The sequence below is a fragment of the Gadus macrocephalus genome, chromosome 12 (genome assembly GCF_031168955.1).
Source record: "Gadus macrocephalus chromosome 12, ASM3116895v1".
Classification (NCBI taxonomy): Eukaryota; Metazoa; Chordata; class Actinopteri; order Gadiformes; family Gadidae; genus Gadus; species Gadus macrocephalus.
The window spans coordinates 1,754,769-1,773,343 of NC_082393.1; the positions used below are offsets into that span (position 1 = coordinate 1,754,769).

At 53.4% G+C, this 18,575-nt stretch overlaps 1 protein-coding gene across 1 annotated transcript; it reads left to right on the forward strand.

The window, feature by feature from the left end:
* The first annotated feature begins 68 nt into the window (after positions 1–68).
* sap130a (Sin3A-associated protein a) lies at positions 69–17,326 on the forward strand. The gene is made up of 21 exons (XM_060067221.1): positions 69–811; positions 1,622–1,746; positions 2,127–2,392; positions 2,840–3,001; positions 3,406–3,529; positions 3,939–4,051; positions 4,819–4,943; positions 5,285–5,432; positions 6,519–6,609; positions 7,074–7,172; positions 7,749–7,890; positions 8,126–8,235; positions 8,779–9,069; positions 9,677–9,869; positions 10,390–10,479; positions 10,892–11,253; positions 12,232–12,474; positions 13,137–13,262; positions 13,448–13,551; positions 14,896–15,012; positions 15,664–17,326. The coding sequence occupies exons 2-21, from the start codon at positions 1,641–1,643 to the stop codon at positions 15,820–15,822; spliced, it is 3,171 nt and encodes a 1,056-aa protein (XP_059923204.1). The 5' UTR covers positions 69–811; positions 1,622–1,640; the 3' UTR covers positions 15,823–17,326.
* The last annotated feature ends 1,249 nt before the right edge of the window (positions 17,327–18,575 follow it).

An 18,575-nucleotide genomic window follows, 5' to 3' on the forward strand; every position in this document is an offset into this window, starting at 1 on the left:
TGTATGACCACTGTTACACTGTTACACTTTCAGGTAGCCTATTTTTGCACCAAAAAGATTTGAAAACCATGCATATAACCCCCCAAAAAATACATCACGTTCCCAGCGCCCCAGTTGAGGAACCATGCTCTAACTGCTCTCAGCTTTGACAAACGGGTGGCATGTGGCTCAGAAGGTAGAGCTGGTTGGCTGCTAACCGGGAGGTTGCTGGTTCGATCCCCGGCACCTCCTAGCAGAGTGTGGAGTTGTCCCAGAGCAAGACACCTAACCCTCAGTGCTACCGACGAGCTGGCTGTCGCCATGCGTAGTCGACACCACCGTCGCTGTGTGAATGTGTGCATGAATGGGTGAATGTTGGGAAATGTTGTAAAGCGCTTTGAGTGGCCACTGGTTAGAAAATCACTATACAAATGCAGTCCATTTACGATCCTCCACTTTATAGAGGATTCAAACGTGTGTTTCATATGGAGGCGGTTCTTCTCATGTGACATATATAATCCATAAAAGCACATGAGATCAATCTGGTGTTTTGAATAAAGGAGTTATTTACATGTAGAGTAGCTGTTCCATTCTTCTCCTGCTGCCCGCGGTTGTGAGTTGACGACTCGATGGCGGGGCCAAGCTCCCACCGGCCTACCGATTGGTCGAAGCCACGCGAAGATGCGCTCTCATTGGTTGATTTCAACTGGGGGGGGTTGTTACTTCCTGATTACTCTTCCGGCTTACATAGTACGGAAAAAAAGAGAAAAGACGAATGGAAAAACATTGAGACTTAAAAAAGCAACTTCGGCCCCGATTTCTCCACCAAAAGGTACAATGCGTGCAGAGTGTGAACCCGCGTTAATGCGTAGCGTGTGTTGGGCGTCAGCCCCTTGATTGTGGGTAGAGTTTAAAACGCGTTTGAAACCGGCGGTGTTTAGCGAGCCTAGCGTTAGCTCGCATGCTAACGAGCTAACCTAGAGCAGGGTCTCCCTGCACTGATTTCACACTATTATCCTCCAGATAACACCGAGCAGGGTTCACCTGCACTAATATCACACTCTTATCATTCAGCATCGTTATTGACAGTGTTGTGGCTTTAGAGGGCGTTTGCAGTGAGCGACGCCGAGGGTGTGTGTGTGTGTGTGTGTGTGTGTGTGTGTGTGTGTGTGTGTCTTTACTTTGTCGATTGTCTGACGGTCATTATCGATGTGTAGCATTACACAGATCAGCACTTGAATGTATTGACGGCCAGGATCCCCTTTACACCGCGCAGCGACGACCCGTATGATCCACTCTGGATCCGGACTAACAGCGGGGGTTTAAACGGAGTTGGATGAATCGCTGTGTCTTCCATTTGAGTTGCTGTTGGGCATGGCTAGCGACAACCGAGGGAACATCTCGGGGTGTGAATCTAACAAAATGCAGTCCGTCTTGCAGTCTGGCTTCACACGTTGGCTCGAAAAGCTGGCGATCAATCCGTTAGAAAATATGATGTTGCGAATATATCGATTCGGTAGTTTGAAAGAGCTTGTAGTTTCTGTTAACGAGGACCGTTTGTCCGTAAGCTTCTGTGGTCGTCTTTAACTTAAATGAAAGTTAGAAACGGTGTCGATGTTAACGATCGACGTGTATTTTCTAGATCCTAACCGACTTAAGAGATGAGCTCCCAGCAGTTCCCCAGACACGGCATGCCGGGCTCCACCGGAGGCACCCAGATCCCAGGTGGGGGAAACCTGGTCTCCGTGAACCAGCAAGGCCAACAAGGTAGGAACCCCGTCATTGACATTTACATTTAGGGCATTTAGCTTTTATCCAAAGCGACTTATAATAAGTAAATTTGTCAGAAGAAACAAAAATGTATTGCTGTCGGTACATTAAGGATGTTCAAAGAACCAACTGCCAAGCACCAACAATCGCTAGGTTAACCCATTCCCTGTATAAAACGGATAGATAGGATAAGATGCTACATAATCCTAAGTACTATTTTTAATTGCAAGGATATACAATAAGTGTCTAAATGAAGTGCCAGGATGTGCATCATACAATGAATGCGTTAATCCCCTCATAGGTTACAATCAGCTGTTTCTCTCTCAGCTCTGTGCCTGTCAAGTGCCGCCTTTCACGTGTTGTTTTCTCGCCTTTAGCCGGCGGCGACCACGACAGCGGCCGCGACGGAGACCATGCCCCCCAAGACCACCCCCCCGGCGGGGGAGGGGCGTCGCTGGCCTTCCGGGACGACAAGCAGGAGACGGTGGTGGTGCGACCCTACCCCCAGGTGCAGACGCACGGCCCGCCCCAAACTGCCCCCCAGCCCGTCCCCACCCAGCCGGGCACCCCGGTGACGGTGTCCGCCGCCCCCGTCCACCTGCCCCAGGGCCGCCCCCCCAGCCTGGGCGAGGGGCCGGTGAAGGTAGGGCCCCCCTCCGCTGGTCACCTTAGTGTCTGTGCTTAGTAAGCATCATTATGTGGGATGGTGATGGTGGTCAACCCAAGCCGAATGGTACAGGGTTCGATCGCTTATCTCTGCGGACCACCGGTAGGAAACCATGAGCCTGATGCCCAGCTGCCCCGTGATGACATCTATTTAAAAACAAATTCAGTGGCCGTAGTGTTGTGGATGGAATGGATAGTCAACAGCATGCATTGTTATTCCCATGCACTAGGGGGCGCTCTATGGCACCTGTTCAGTGTGACTTGTAACGTTGTTCTTGTGCTAGTAAATCAGAGTTCAGCTCAGTTCAACTCAGTCCGTCACTAACAAGTTGTCCTTGTATCATATAACCAACGTAATGCGTAGCTTTGGATAGAGCACGTGCTGGGTGACGGGGTCATCGTGTCCCTGTGTGTCCTTCTGCAGCTCAAGCCCCCCATGCCCAGCCGCCTCATCGCCCCGGCCCCCGCCTCCAACCAGACCCACCACGCCACGCCCTCGAAGGTGCCTAGCAACCTCACCGTCACCATGGAGAGCAGCATCACTCCCACCCCCTCCATCCCCGTGGCAACCATCAGCGGCCAACAGGTGAGCCTGTCCGGCAGCGGGTGCTTTATACTCCTACTCTTCATCAACCAGTCAAACTTTATTTATAAAAATGCAAAAACAACGGAAAGTGCAGGGATACTCACCGAGAAATATTTGACAGCTAGAGTGAAGCAAACATGCCCATTGGAAGAGGAAGCACTCGGGTGCTGGTCCAGGAAGTGATTCAGGGACCTCTCAGGGATCTCGTAACGTCTTCTGAAGCAGCTCGGGACTTGACGGAGTTGAAACGGAGTCGCCCGCAATGTCTCTCGAGACTCTCAGCGCTCGCTTCTAGTAGAACAAAGCGTGTTCCACCGTGTGACGGTTCCCCCTGAGGAGCGGGTGAGGCCTGTGGTTCTGGGTGTGTCTGCCTGTTCGCCGACCGCCTGGTGTTCTCCCCCCAGGGCCACTCCGGTAACCTCCACCAGCTGATGTCGGCCAACATCCAGATCATCCGCAGTGGCGCGCCGGTGCAGATCGGGACCTCGGCCGTGCCCCCTCAGACCTTTGGCTCCCACCTCCCCCGCGGTAGGAGTGGCCTTATGACCACCTCACACCACACCGCAAACTGACCTCGGGTTAGCCGGGCACACTCAACCTTACCTTAAGTAAGGTTGCCTCAACATTGGGATCCATCCTGCTGTAGTTGATCCTTGTGGTTCTCTTACTGCCTTTTGGTTAATATATTTCATATGTTTAATGGGCTGAAGTTCTTGTGTTTGATGTATATTGGTTTTTATTGTCGTTATGGTTAATGTAGTTCTTGCTGGGCTTGTAGTTCTTGTGCCTAATGTGGTTCTCGTGGTTGTTATGGTTAATGTAGTCCTCGTTCTGCTTGTAGTTCTCTTGGTTATTTGAGTTATTATTGTAGCTCTCATTGCTGGTCTCGTAGTCCCCATGTCTCTGATGTGGCCGTGTGCCTCCTGTGTTCGTCCAGGTGCGGCTGCAGCCGCGGCCATGTCCGGCCCCAAGACGGTCCTGCGGCCCACGACCGGAACCAACTCCGGCCAGGGCAACGTGCCGCACATCATCCACCTCGATACCATCAGGGTATGGTGCTTCCATACTCCCAGTAGAAGCTCAACCAACTCCAACATGAATGCATAACCATACTGTGAACCCAACACAAACTGCTTCACGAAAGCAATGATGCAGAATAAGTCTGTTGACGGCTCTGGTACCAGGAGGTACAGTGCTCTGTTGCCATGGTACCAGGAGGTACAGCGCTCTGTTACCATGGTACCAGGAGGTACAGTGCTCTGTTGCCATGGTAGCAGGAGGTACAGTGCTCTGTTGCCACGGTACCAGGAGGTACAGTGCTCTGTTGCCATGGTACCAGGAGGTACAGTGCTCTGTTGCCATGGTACCAGGAGGTACAGCGCTCTGTTACCATGGTACCAGGAGGTACAGTGCTCTGTTGCCATGGTAGCAGGAGGTACAGTGCTCTGTTGCCACGGTACCAGAAGGTACAGTGCTCTGTTGCCATGGTACCAGGAGGTACAGTGCTCTGTTGCCATGGTACCAGGAGGTACAGTGCTCTGTTGCCACGGTACCAGGAGGTACAGTGCTCTGTTGCCACGGTACCAGGAGGTACAGTGCTCTGTTGCCATGGTACCAGGAGGTACAGTGCTCTGTTGCCATGGTACCAGGAGGTACAGTGCTCTGTTGCCATGGTACCAGGAGGTACAGTGCTCTGTTACTATGGTACCAGGAGGTACAGTCGGACGGCGTCAGCAGCTCTGTTACCATGGTACCAGGAGGTACAGTCAGATAGCGACAGCAGCTCTGTGACCGTGACACCGCCTCTGTCCCCACAGACCCGCCCCCCCATCACCACGACGACGGCCGTGCTGCCCACCGTGGTCGCCCCCATCTCGGCCAGCAGGACCCAGTCCCCGGTCATCAACCCCGCCGTGACCCAAGCGGCTGACATGGTTCACGGGTACGTACCCCTGGGCGGACGGCTCCCTGCTGGACCCTGGTTCTCCACTCTCCCCAGCACAAAACGTTCTGGGAGGGGAAGAAGGGAGATTCAATATGAATGATGTGTTGACATCCATTTCCATTGTTTATGTTAACACCATTGTTGACGTGGGCATTTTCTTAGTTCAGTGAGCAAAATGGGGATGAGATCTAACAAACTGGAATATTACTCTTCCAATTTACTTAACTTTCCTAAAGGTGGGTTTTCAAATTCAATACGTTTGACTGAGGAGAGATTATTTAGTGTACATAGTCAATACCAGAACCACCCTGAAGTCCCTCGCGTTCCCCCCTCCCCAGACGGGCCGGCCTGACCATCCACCCTCCCCCCGCCACCATCAGCATCCAGCGGCCGCAGGCGTCCCGCGACGCCACCACCCGCATCACCCTGCCCTCGCACCCCGCCCTCGGAGGATCCAAGCCCCAGCAGCCCCACGCCCTGACCCAGGTAGGACTGGGACACGCCCTGACCCAGGTAGGACTGGGACACGCCCTGACCCAGGTAGGACTGGGACACGCCCTGACCCAGGTAGGACTGGGACACGCCCTGACCCAGGTAGGACTGGGACACGGCATGACCCAGGTAGGTCTGGGACACGGCCTGACCCAGGTAGGACTGGGACACGCCCTGACCCGGGTAGGACTGGGACACGCCCTGACCCAGGTAGGACTGGGACAAGGCATGACCCAGGTAGGACTGGGACAAGGCATGACCCGGGTAGGACTGGGACAAGGCATGACCCGGGTAGGACTGGGACACGCCCTGACCCGGGTAGGACTGGGACACGCCCTGACCCAGGTAGGACTGGGACAAGGCATGACCCGGGTAGGACTGGGACAAGGCATGACCCGGGTAGGACTGGGACACGGCATGACCCGGGTAGGACTGGGACACGGCATGACCCGGGTAGGACTGGGACACACCCTGACCCGGGTAGGACTGGGACAAGGCATGACCCGGGTAGGACTGGGCCAAGGCATGACCCGGGTAGGACTGGGACAAGGCATGACCCGGGTAGGACTGGGACAAGGCATGACCCGGGTAGGACTGGGACAAGGCATGACCCGGGTAGGACTGGGACAAGGCATGACCCGGGTAGGACTGGGACAAGGCATGACCCGGGTAGGAATGGGACAAGGCATGACCCGGGTAGGAATGGGACAAGGCATGACCCGGGTAGGAATGGGACAAGGCATGACCCGGGTCAGATGTGAACACCTCACACAGGCCACAACCGAGGTCAGACCTGGAACAGGATGAACCTCCTGAACGTTTTGTTCCGTCATCTCTCTATTCAGAATATTCTCAATCTATCAGCTGATACTAACTTCTGCTAACTAGCATACTGCTAGCAAAATCCCAGCACATTGCTAGCTTTTGCTGTAAACTTGTTAAGTTTTCCGAAGCATTCTAATGCTCCATGCAAGCACCTCAGTTGCGATGTTACGTCACCACCGACGGGTCGTTCAGGGTCTGTTCCATTTGGGTGACTGGTTCTTGCTCTTACACGATGTCTCTGGTTCGTCTCTGCAGAAGTCCATCTTCAGCACCATGACCCCGATGGCTGCTGCTACGGTGGCCCCCATCGTGGCCACCAACGCCGTGCCATCCACCACCACCATGGGTACGCCCTCCGTCACACTGGGGCTGGGCGGCCGAGCCCCGTTAAAGTTAACCGCAATGAAATGAAAATATCGACTGATCATGAAAACCCAGTTCAGGCTCATTAAGGATATCTTCCATCTTATGGTGGAAATGTACCTGATATAAGTATTGACCCTTTTGGGTATATGTAGGCGTGTATGATTGTATGTTAGTAAGTGTATGCATGTAAACACACTGTATGTATGACATTTGTTTGTTACTCTTAATGTGAGAAGGGGGCGGGGCTTGATAAAAACTGAAGCTTCTGCCCCTACCTTTATGGTTAAGACCAATAAAATGCATTAATTAATTAATCCATGCATTCAGTTCAATAGTCAATATTAGTAACCATGAGAAGAGGTTGTGTCCAAGTTGAGAACACCCCGTTCGGTCAACAAACGATGTAGCCTGACCGATCCATCACTCTCCCTGTCGCCCCTCCAGCCCCACACTCCCAGATGACCAGCAACACCATCGTAACCATGACGATGGCGTCCCACTCCTCCCACGCCACGGCGGCCACCACCTCCGCCATCCCAGTCGGTGAGTGGTTCTACCTCCCAGGTCACACGTCACACATGGTACCATAGACTTACAGAGAGGAGTTGGTGATGGTTTCACTTCCTGGTCCAAATACAACCAGGAGGCAAACTGTTTCTGTTAACTTGAATAGAGTTCTATAAATGGGTCAAGATACAAAAACCCCATTCTGAGGGCTTGAAGGACGATTGAGAGAGAGAATATTTTTAGTCCAATCATACCCACTGTGTGGTTCTAAAGAGGAAATGGCTTTACCAGAGGCTATAAAGAGTGTTGCTTTCATTGCGGGGATGACTGATAACGAGCTATACAAGACCAACACATGATATAAACAGTTATCGTGCAGTGATATTGACTAATAGATTATATAAACAGTGTTTGTCGTAGATAATGTCTCAAACATGATGTAAACAGTGTTTGCATTAGATAATCTCTCTTGCATGATGTAAACGGTATTATTTATCTATAAATAAAACTTTATATCTATCTCCCCATGGATATAAAAGTGTTGCCTCACCATCGGGATCTGGTGTGTGTGTGTGTGTGTGTGTGTGTGTGTGTGTGTGTGTGTCTCCTCAGCCAAGGTGGTCCCCCAGCCCGTCGCCCACACGTCGCCCCGCGTGCAGCCGGACTACACCGGGGAGAGAACCAACCTCATCCCCATCCCGGGGCACAGATCCTCCCCCAGCGCCGTCACCATGGAGGCCCGCAGCGACAACAGGTGGGGAGTGGGGGGGGTGGTGAAGAAGGAGGCGGAGCTGTTTAGGAATTATTAATAAACAATATAAAGGTTTACAGGGATTTCACAACAGCTAGGGGGCGTAGTTCGGCCGGACGGGAAGCCAATCAGAATGAAGGTTCATACCCATGTCTTGTGTAACTTGTGCTGCTACTCCTGCCCGTGGTTCCTCTCTGTTCTAACCCGACCGTCTCTGTTCAACGCCCTCCTCCTGCAGGTCATCGGTTCCGGTTCAGTTCCAGTACTTCCTGCCCGCCTACCCCTCTTCCCCGTACCACACCTACACCCCCATCACCAGCTCCGTGCCCACCCTGCGCCAGTACCCAGGTGAGAACGTACCCCCGTGATGCCCCAGCACCCTCCTCTCACTACTTAACATCTGGTCATCTGGCAGGGGTTTATATCCAAAGAGCCTTGGAGCGAATACAGAGACAGGTCATTAAGGAGCAGGTAGGGGTTAGACAGTACAGAGACGGGTCATTAAGGAGCAGGTAGGGGTTAGACAGTACAGAGACAGGTCATTAAGGAGCAGGTAGGGGTTAGACAGTACAGAGACAGGTCGTTAAGGAGCAGGTAGGGGTTAGACAGTACAGAGACAGGTCATTAAGGAGCAGGTAGGGGTTAGACAGTACAGAGACAGGTCATTAAGGAGCAGGTAGGGGTTAGACAGTACAGAGACAGGTCATTAAGGAGCAGGCAGGGGTTAGACAGTACAGAGACAGGTCATTAAGGAGCAGGTAGGGGTTAGACAGTACAGAGACAGGTCGTTAAGGAGCAGGTAGGGGTTAGACAGTACAGAGACAGGTCGTTGGGGCAATAAAAGCGGTGACCTGTCCACCCCGATCTGACCTTTGACCTGTCCATCCCCAGTGACCCCGCAGGCCCCTAGCTCCGCCCTGCCGTCCCCCGCCGGTGTGGGCGTGGCCACCACGGTCCACCTCAACCCCATGCAGCTGATGGCGGTGGACCGCATCGGCCTGCAGTCGCCCCAGATCGGGCCCCAGGGCCTGCAGCCGGGGGCCCTCACGGCCCAGGGGCTCCAGCCCAGCCCCATGGGGGTGCAGGGGCTGCACGCGGGGGCCTCCATCACCACCGCCCAGGGCCTCCAGCAGGGGGCCCTCACCGCCCAGCAGAACCAGCAGCCGATGGACGCCAAGCCCGGTGAGAGCTCCACCACCACAGACCAGTACCGCACGCACTGGGAGCACTGGGAGCACTAGGAGTGAGGCACCAGGAGGTCACACACGTGGTTAGGAACACAGCGGGGGAAATGGTTGACCCGCAATTCTGGCCAATCAGAAACAGCCTTTGAAGGGAGTATTTGGCACCATTTTTGTTAGCTCTCCTGTGACATTAATTGTCTGTCGGTCAATCAATGAAACGTTATTTATATTGCACTCTTCACGCAACACTCTAATCCGAAGGGCTGAACAAGGGAAATTGTGCTTATTCATTAGACACGGAGATTAAAGCACTAAACGATTACACACTACTTGATCAGTTGGGTGTAATCTGCCACCTCACCACAAGATGGTGAGGTGAAGGTAAATCCGATCTGACCTTTGGTAAATCCTCCCAAATGCATCTTTAAGGTTGTGTTCGTACATTGCGAGAGATTGCGACGCGCTCGTCTGCCTGCAGTCTTCCTCGTCTAACCCTCATCTGCCTGTAGTCTTCCTCGTCTAACCCTCGTCTGCCTGTAGTCTTCCTCGTCTAACCCTTGTCTGCTTGTAGTGTTCCTCGTCTAACCCTCGTCTCCGTCTCTCAGGCATGGTCCTGGCGGACGGCTTCGTGGCGAGCACCATCTGCAGCACGTTCGGCGGCGCGCAGCCTGCGGCCACCATGGTGCAGGCCCACACCCAGGCGGTGGGCGGGGCCCACACCCAGGGGGTGGGCGGGGCCCCCACGTTAGCCTCCTCCCCCCGGCCCAGCATCCTGCGCAAGAAGCCCACCAATGACGGGTGAGTACAGTGCTGAGTGACAGGCGTTCGTCGGGACCTCATGCCATGTGCTTTGGTCAGTCAGGGTTGGTTAGTTGGTTACACAATAGGTCGGCCCCTGTTTGGTGTCTCTTGTTCCTGAGCAGGGATCGTGACGATGCTGTAAAGCCCGTTAGAGGCCTTTTAATGTGGCCAGATAACCACCTTATTTACAAGCTTAAAGCATGGAAAAAGAGATGGCAACTAGCCCAGTGACCTTAAGCTTAGAGATGAGTGGCTAGAGCCCGTCGGTGAGGTGACCTGGGTAAGGGTGAGTGTGAGATGTACAGGTCTGAGGGGCCGTCTGACCCGGGCCCGGGGCCGTCTGACCCGGGCCCGGGGCCGTCTGACCCGGGCCAGGGGCCGTCTGACCCGGGCCAGGGGACGTTTGCGGCCGTTGGAAGCTGGTGGGGGCGGTGGGTGGTCAGGCCTGGCCGTCCGGGTCGGGCCAGGAGAGGTTCCGGTCCTTGTGCACTGCGTGTAACGACCCCCTTGGTTCCAGGTGTGCCCGGAAGAACCTGATGTTGGGCGAGCCCAACGCGGGCCGGTTGGAGGGCTCCGTGAGGGGCTCGGGGTCTCCCAGGCCGTCAGGGTGAGTGTCAATCATCCTACAACAACAGTATCCTACATCCATCCATCCCTAAGTCCTTCCTCTCCTCCTCCCTTCATCTCCTCCTCCCTTCATCTCCTCCCTTCATCTCCTCCATCCTTTATCTCCTCCACCCTTTATCTCCTTCATCTCCTCCACCCTTCATCTCCTACATCCTTCATCTCCTACATCCTTCATCCCCTTCTCTACTTCATCTCCTCCATCCTTCATCTCCTACATCCTTCATCTCCTCTATTCTTCATCTCCTCTATCCTTCTTCTCGACCATCCTTCATCTCCTCCACCCTCCATCTCCTCCATCCTTCATCTCCTCCACCCTCCATCTCCTCCATCCTTCATCTCCTCCACCCTTCATCTCCTCCATCCTTGACCTCTGACCTCTCTCTCTCTCTCAGGCTGAAGCCCAAGGCCGAGGTCCACGTTGCCATGGCGCCGCCCGTCATGGCGGCGGTGGAAGCCCTGCCCTCCCAGCAGGGGGCGGAGCTCCAGCAGCAGGCGGTGGCGTCGTCCCCCGCCCAGCACCTGTCCCAGGCCCCGCCCCCCTCCGGCCCCCCTCCCCCCCCCTCCTCCCAGCCCCTGGCGGTGCTCTCCGCCATGATGCCCGCCAACATGGCCGTGTCGCCGCCGGTGCCGGCCTCCATGGCCAACACGGTGGCCTCGCCCACGCAGCCGGCCGCCAGCAGCACGGCCGCCGGCGCCCTCTGCCCCGAGGTCAAGATCAAGCAGGAGGCGGAGCCTATGGACACCTCGCATCCTGGTGGGTGGTTGGCTCCTCCTACTCTGGTCCCGGGGACTTTATCATAGAACTTAATGACCTCTGACCTCTGGAGGTCTAGTGTTATAATATTAAAGGTCTTGTGTTGAAGTTCTAGTGTTGTAGTATTAAAGGTCTCGTATTTAAGGTGTAACATAGATTCTAGTGTTAAAGGTCTAGTTTTAAGGTCTCCTATTAAAGTGTAGTAATATAGATTCTAGTATTGAAGGTCTGGTTTTATAGACTATACTATGAAGGTCCTCTGTTGAAGGTATAGCATAGAAGGTCTCGTGGGCTGGGTCTAGCATTGAAGTTCTATTGTGGAAGGTCTAATCTGGTAGTTCTAGTATTAAAGGTCTAGTATTATAGATTCTAGTATGGTAGGTCTTAAAGGTGTGGTATTATTTATTCTGGTATTAAAGGTGTAGTATTATAGATCCTAGTATTAAAGGTCTAGTATATTCTAGTATTAAAGGTGTAGTATTGTAGATCCTATTATTAAAGGTGTAGTATTGTAGATCCTAGTATTAAAGGTGTAGTATTATAGATCCTAGTATTAAAGGTGTAGTATTATAGATCCTAGTATTAAAGGTGTAGTATTGTAGATCCTAGTATTAAAGGTGTAGTATTGTAGATCCTAGTATTAAAGGTGTAGTATATTCTAGTATTAAAGGTGTAGTATTATAGATCCTAGTATTAAAGGTGTAGTATTATAGATCCTAGTATTAAAGGTGTAGTATTATAGATCCTAGTATTAAAGGTGTAGTATTGTAGATCCTAGTATTAAAGGTGTAGTATATTCTAGTATTAAAGGTGTAGTATTATAGATCCTAGTATTAAAGGTGTAGTATTATAGATCCTAGTATTAAAGGTGTAGTATATTCTAGTATTAAAGATGTAGTATATTCTAGTATTAAAGGTGTAGTACTGTGTATGTGTAGAAGCCCCCATGTGACCCCATGCCTCCCCCCCTGGTCCCAGGTCCTAACGTGAGCGGGGCGTCGGGCATGGGGGGCCACGGGTCCTCGTCGCTCTGCGGCCCCCCTCCCGGGGAACTGCTCCCGGGGGCGTCGCCGCGTAAGAAGCCCCGCAAGCAGCAGCACGTGATCTCCACGGAGGAGAGCGAGGTGCTGGAGACCAACTCCACGGACGAGGAGCGCGGCCTGGGCCGGCCAATCACAGGCCGCGCCGAGCGCCGTGAGTCCCCGCCCCGGGAGTACGTGGGTGAGTAACCGGACACCCCCCCCCCCCCCCCAACATTGCCATCCTGATCAACCCTGGAAGGAGACGGGGCTGGGCGATTAATCAAATTTTGATTGCGATTTCGATTGTAGCATCAAACGATCTCAAAATGAACATAATCGAGTGAAAGGAATAAAAAGTTTTGTTTTTTTATTAAATGTTGTAGAAAAAGTGCAGAACACTTGGATACATATTGCTAAATTATTTTCGATTTTTACATTTTCTTTTTGACCATTTGCCTAACCAAGTCCTCAGTTATAAAGTGTTTTTCGGGAGAGACATGCTGAATAAATACATCATGTTTTCAAACTCAAAGATAATCGTTGGAATAATCGGGATTTCAACATTGACCAAAACAATCGTGATTAGGATTTGTTCTAATCACGCTTTGAGACTGAACCTGTGATTCAGGGCTATGCAAATAAAATGCAATTTGAACGACTCTTGAAGATAAGTGAGAATTGGCTGGCTCCCTCTATGGGTGAAACACGTGCTACTGCATGCATCCCCTCCGCTCCCCTGCATGGGAGAGGGTGCTGCTCGGACCAGCTCACCAGTTGGTACAGTCCATGTGGTTATTCTATCCATGTGTAGGGTTATCTTGCTGACGTGTGTGTGTGATGTGTGTGTGTTTGTGTCTCCAGACGAGGAAGGAGTGCGATACGTTCCGGTGAAGCCCCGCCCCCCTGTCACTCTGCTGCGTCACTATAGAAACCCCTGGAAGGCCGCCTACCACCACTTCCAGCGCTACAGCGACATCCGGGTCAAAGGTCAGTGTCCTCTGTGCACCATCCGGACTGTGATGAGGGTCTTACCGGCAGTGTGTTGTTGTTGTCGTGGTCCGTGGGGCTCCAGGAGTCCACCTGGGCTCCAGGAGTCCACCTGGGCTCCAGGAGTCCACCTGGACTCCTGGGTCTGGGCCGGGCCGGGTCCTGATGGGTTCTTGTCTCCCCAGAGGAGAAGAAGGGCTCTCTGCAGGAGATGGCCAACCAGAGGGGCGTGGCCTGCAGGGCGCAGGGCTGGAAGGTCCACCTGTGTGCCGCACAGCTCAGACAGCTGGTGAGTCCCCCCCACCTGTAGACCTGACTCCCCCCCCCCCCCCCCCCCCCACCTGTAGAGCTGACCCTCCGACCCTCCGACCTGACCATCCCACCTGTAGACCTGACCCCCCCTCCCACCTGTAGACCTGTCCCCCCCCCCCTCTCACCTGTAGACCTGACCCCCCCCTCACCTGTAGACCTGACTCCCCCCCCCACCTGTAGACCTGACCCCCCCCTCACCTGTAGACCTGACCCCCCCCCCCCTCCCACCTGTAGAGCTGACCCTCCGACCTGTAGACCTGACCATCCCACCTGTAGACTTGTCCCCCCCCCCTCCCACCTGTAGACCTGTCCCCCCCCCTCTCACCTGTAGACCTGACCCCCCTCTCTCACCTGTAGACCTGACCCCCCTCTCTCACCTGTAGACCTGACCCCCCTCTCTCACCTGTAGACCTGACCCCCCCCTCTCATCTGTAGACCTGACCCCCCCTCTCACCTGTAGACCTGACCCCCCTCTCTCACCTGAAGACCTGACCCCCCCTCTCATCTGTAGACCTGACCCCCCCTCTCACCTGTAGACCTGACCCCCCTCTCTCACCTGTAGACCTGACCCCCCTCTCTCACCTGTAGACCTGACCCCCCTCTCTCACCTGTAGACCTGACCCCCCTCTCTCACCTGTAGACCTGACCCCCCCTCTCACCTGTAGACCTGACCCCCCCTCTCACCTGTAGACCTGACCCCCCCCTCTCACCTGTAGACCTGACCCCCCCTCTCTCACCTGTAGACCTGACCCCCCCTCTCTCACCTGTAGACCTGACCCCCCCTCTCATCTGTAGACCTGACCCCCCCTCTCATCTGTAGACCTGACCCCCCCTCTCACCTGTAGACCTGACCCCCCCTCTCACCTGTAGACCTGACCCCCCCCCCCTCTCTCACCTGTAGACCTGACCCCCCCCCCCTCTCTCACCTGTAGACCTGACCCCCCCCCCCTCTCTCACCTGTAGACCTGACCCCCCCCCCCCCCCTCTCACCTGTAGAGCTGACCCCCCCTCTCTCACCTGTAGAGCTGACCCCCCCTCTCTCACCTGTAGAGCTGACCCCCCCTCTCTCACCTGTAGACCTGACCCCCCTCTCTCACCTGTAGACCTGACCCCCCCCCCCTCTCTCACCTGTAGACCTGACCCCCCCCCCCCCCTCTCACCTGTAGAGCTGACCCCCCTCTCTCACCTGTAGACCTGACCCCCCCCCTCACCTGTAGACCTGACCCTTACCCCGTAGACCCCCCCCCCCGGTCCTTGTGATACCAGTGGTTGTAGCCACTCGGTCCACTGGGGCTGACCCTGTGCTGCTGCTGTCCTCCAGTCTAGTCTGGAGCACGACGTGTACAGCCGTCTGTCCGGCCTGCAGGAGGGACTGATGCCCAAGAAGAGAGCCGCCGCCTCGGACGACGACATGCACCGCATCAACGAGCTCATCCAGGTGGGGACACACACACACACACACCTGGACGCACACACACACACCTGGACGCACACTCACACACCTGGACGCACACACCCACAACTGGACACACACACACCTGGACGCACGCACACACACCTGGACGCACACTCACACACCTGGACGCACACACCCACAACTGGACACACACACACCTGGACGCACACACACACACCTGGACGCACACACACACACCTGGACACACACACGCACACACACAACTGGACACACACACACGCACACACACAACTGGACACACACACCCACACACACACAACTGGACACACACACCCGCACACACACAACTGGACACATACACCCACACACACAACTGGACACATACACCCACACACACAACTGGACGCTCACACACCCACACACACAACTGGACGCTCACACACCCACACACACACAACTGGATGCTCACACCCACACACACAACTGGACACGCTGTCTTAACAGACAAACTCACTTTAGCAGACTTAATACTAATCGTATATTATTATTATTGTAACTTTAATGCAATAGTTATTTTTTCCATTATGACTTAATCCGTGCTTTAAGACTTAGCATTTGCCGCTGTCAGGGTGTGCGTTCCCCCTAACGCCCGGGGCCGTGTGCTCCCCTCAGGGCAACATGCAGCGCTGCAAGCTGGTGATGGACCAGGTGACGGAGGCCCGGGAGACCATGATGAAGGTCCTGGAGCACAAGGACAAGGTCCTCAAGCTGCTCAACAAGAACGGCAGCGCCAAGAAGTCCTCCAAGCTCAAACGCAAGGAGCGCGCCTGAGGGGGCGGGGCCTGAGGGGTGTCGCCTGAGGGGGTGGGGCCTGAGGGGGCGGGGCCTGAGGGGTGTCGCCTGAGAGGCGGGGCCAGGGGTCGGGTGTCGCGCCTTGTGTTCTTCTTCCTGGAGCTGCTAAGAATCTGGTGCTAAGTCGCGCTACGTACAATCGCTGGACCCCCCCACCTGGGGCCGCGTTGCCTGCCTGAGAGAGAGAGGGAGGGACACCCCGCCCCCCCCCCCCCTCGCCAGGTGAACCCCCACCCCCCCACACCTGGAGCAAGGTCCTCAATGAACTTTACAGACTGGACGGACGCTCTCTTTTTTTATATTTTCAAAATCCTCCCCCTCCCCCTAACCCCTCTCCCCCTCCCCCCCCCCCCCCCCTCTCTCCCCCTAACCCCTCTCCCCCTCCCCTCTCCCCCTGCCCTCTCCCCCTGCCCCCTGTAAACTCACAGTAGTAGAGAATGTCTCTTGTTTCAGTGGAACCCTGTAGGAAAGGATATATTTATGTAGTGATTCTTTGTGTGTGTGTGCATGAGAAGGTGTGTGTGTGTGTGTGTGTGTGTGTCAGGAAGAATGTATGTGCGTGTGTGAGAAAGAATGCGTGTGCCTGAGGAGGTGTGTGTGTTTGAGTGTGTGCGTGTGTGTACAGACAACATCCAGAGAATGGAGAACATATATCAACTCTAAAGCCAGGAAAGTGATGTTTTATGAAGTATATGAAAATCATCTAATAGAAATCTTCAAAACGCGGTGTGGATTTGTGTCCGTGTGTGCGTCCGTATACAGACTCGAGTCTCGACCATGTGCTCTTCTCATTCATCCGTGCCTTCATGTTCTCGTTCCATCGGACGGACTGACAGACAGACGGGGAACGGCCTCCAGAGATACTAACATGGATCGCCCTGATCAGGTCCCCACCTCGCGCTGCGTGTAGATCTCCTCCCTCAGCCCCCCCTTAGCCCTTCTGCTGTCCTCCAGATCACAGAGAGAGCGAGGGAGAAGGCCGTCGTGTTGTTCAGAACCGGGCGCCTCGCTGCTCAGAGACCCGACGCCAATCACGCCAAAACATGCTCTTATACAGGAAACATTGCGTCCATGGAGGTTCAGATGAAGGGCAGGCTGTGAGTGAACTAGGATGAGAGAATACTTCCAGGTGTCCGTTAGAGAGAGGCGACGCGGTGAGGGGGCGACAGCAGTGTAGGTTCAGGTCCCCCCCCCTCCACAGGGCGTTCGTGGGTCTTTGCCGCGGGCTTGGAGGACGACTTGGTGTTCATGTGTAACACTGTAAATGTGTCCTTTTGGATTTCTTCTTTTGCGTTTTTTTTTTTTTTTTTTCATTGAATTTATTATCTATTTTGTTTTTGTACTAAATGGAACATTTCATCCTGTGGGGTTGCCGAGCGTAACCGCGGTGACGAGGATGGGGTCCGGTGTTACCATGGTGACGTCCAACTGTTGTACATTGTTACTTGTCCTGTGTACTTGTAGTAAAGCTACTTCAACAATATGCCGAGACGTCCCGAGGAACTTGTTTACACACACACACACACACACACGCACACACACTATTGTTTATGGTTTGATTATATTCGAGTGACGATGAGGTACACATAATCACACTGATAAAGGATCAATAATATTGGCACACGAAGACCTTGTTTCCTGGTATGACGTGCTTATCATAATGAAGTCGTTACGGTCACAGATTAAAGGGCAAACTATATTTGTAATATGATTCAAAAGCAGCATTCTCCCCCCACATAAATCTTCCTATTTCATTTTTGAGATTTTTATTTTGGATTTCTTTTAAAAGTACGTTTTGGGTGAAGCTCTTATCCTAACTATCTTTGTTGTGTACGGGGAATGGGTTAACCTATAGTTTGTTAGTGCTTGGCACTCGTTTCTATGAACATCCTTACTGTACCGACAGCACTATATTGTTGTCTCTCTTTCTTCTGACAAAATGTCCTTTAAGTCGCTTTAGATAAAAGCGTCTGATAAATGCCCTGAATGTCAATGTTACCTATTCTCCTAGCCCCCAAAGGTCCAGTCACTTCAGGTCTGGAAGGAGGGCCTTCATCCGGCCCACGGGGTGACCAGGTGAGATGTTATCATGAACGCGTCCGGCTGTACTCTGGTCTCCTCCTCGTGGATTCCCGCTAGAGAAACGCTGGTTAATCTGTAGCGACGTAATGTTGGTTTCACCTGGCATTCCTGCCCTCGCTCTTATCGGTTTACGACCTGATTAGTGGTGGATGTTCTCCCTGAGCTGCCAAGAGGTCCAGGACGGAAGGCACCGCGAAACGTGTCAAACATTCACATTTAAAATCGAGAGGAGTTGATCGAGGAACGGACTAGTCCATCTGTGTACCCCTCTAATCAGCTTTTGGTTCCATCCATATGAAATATTTGAATGGCTTCTATTAAAGTTAAGACGTTCATATGAATGAAGTTGCCAACCAAATGCAAATGGACTGATAGAGATGGCATGAGATGTGACACTTTAAGACACTTGCCATGACTAGTGTGACACTTTTTTATCAGTAAAGATCCAAATGCTGTTCTGGTGTTTCTAGTTGCACATGAGTCCCATCATGACAGTTCTGATGTGAGCCTGTCCAACCGAATTTAGTATTTGCTGTCGTTTACAGAACTACACATTTAACTATAGTTAACATCTGTTATTTATTTAGTGTGTTGGCAAAGAAGAGTTGCAATCCTCTTAAGTAAACCGCTTAGTTTTTTCTTGAGTCTCC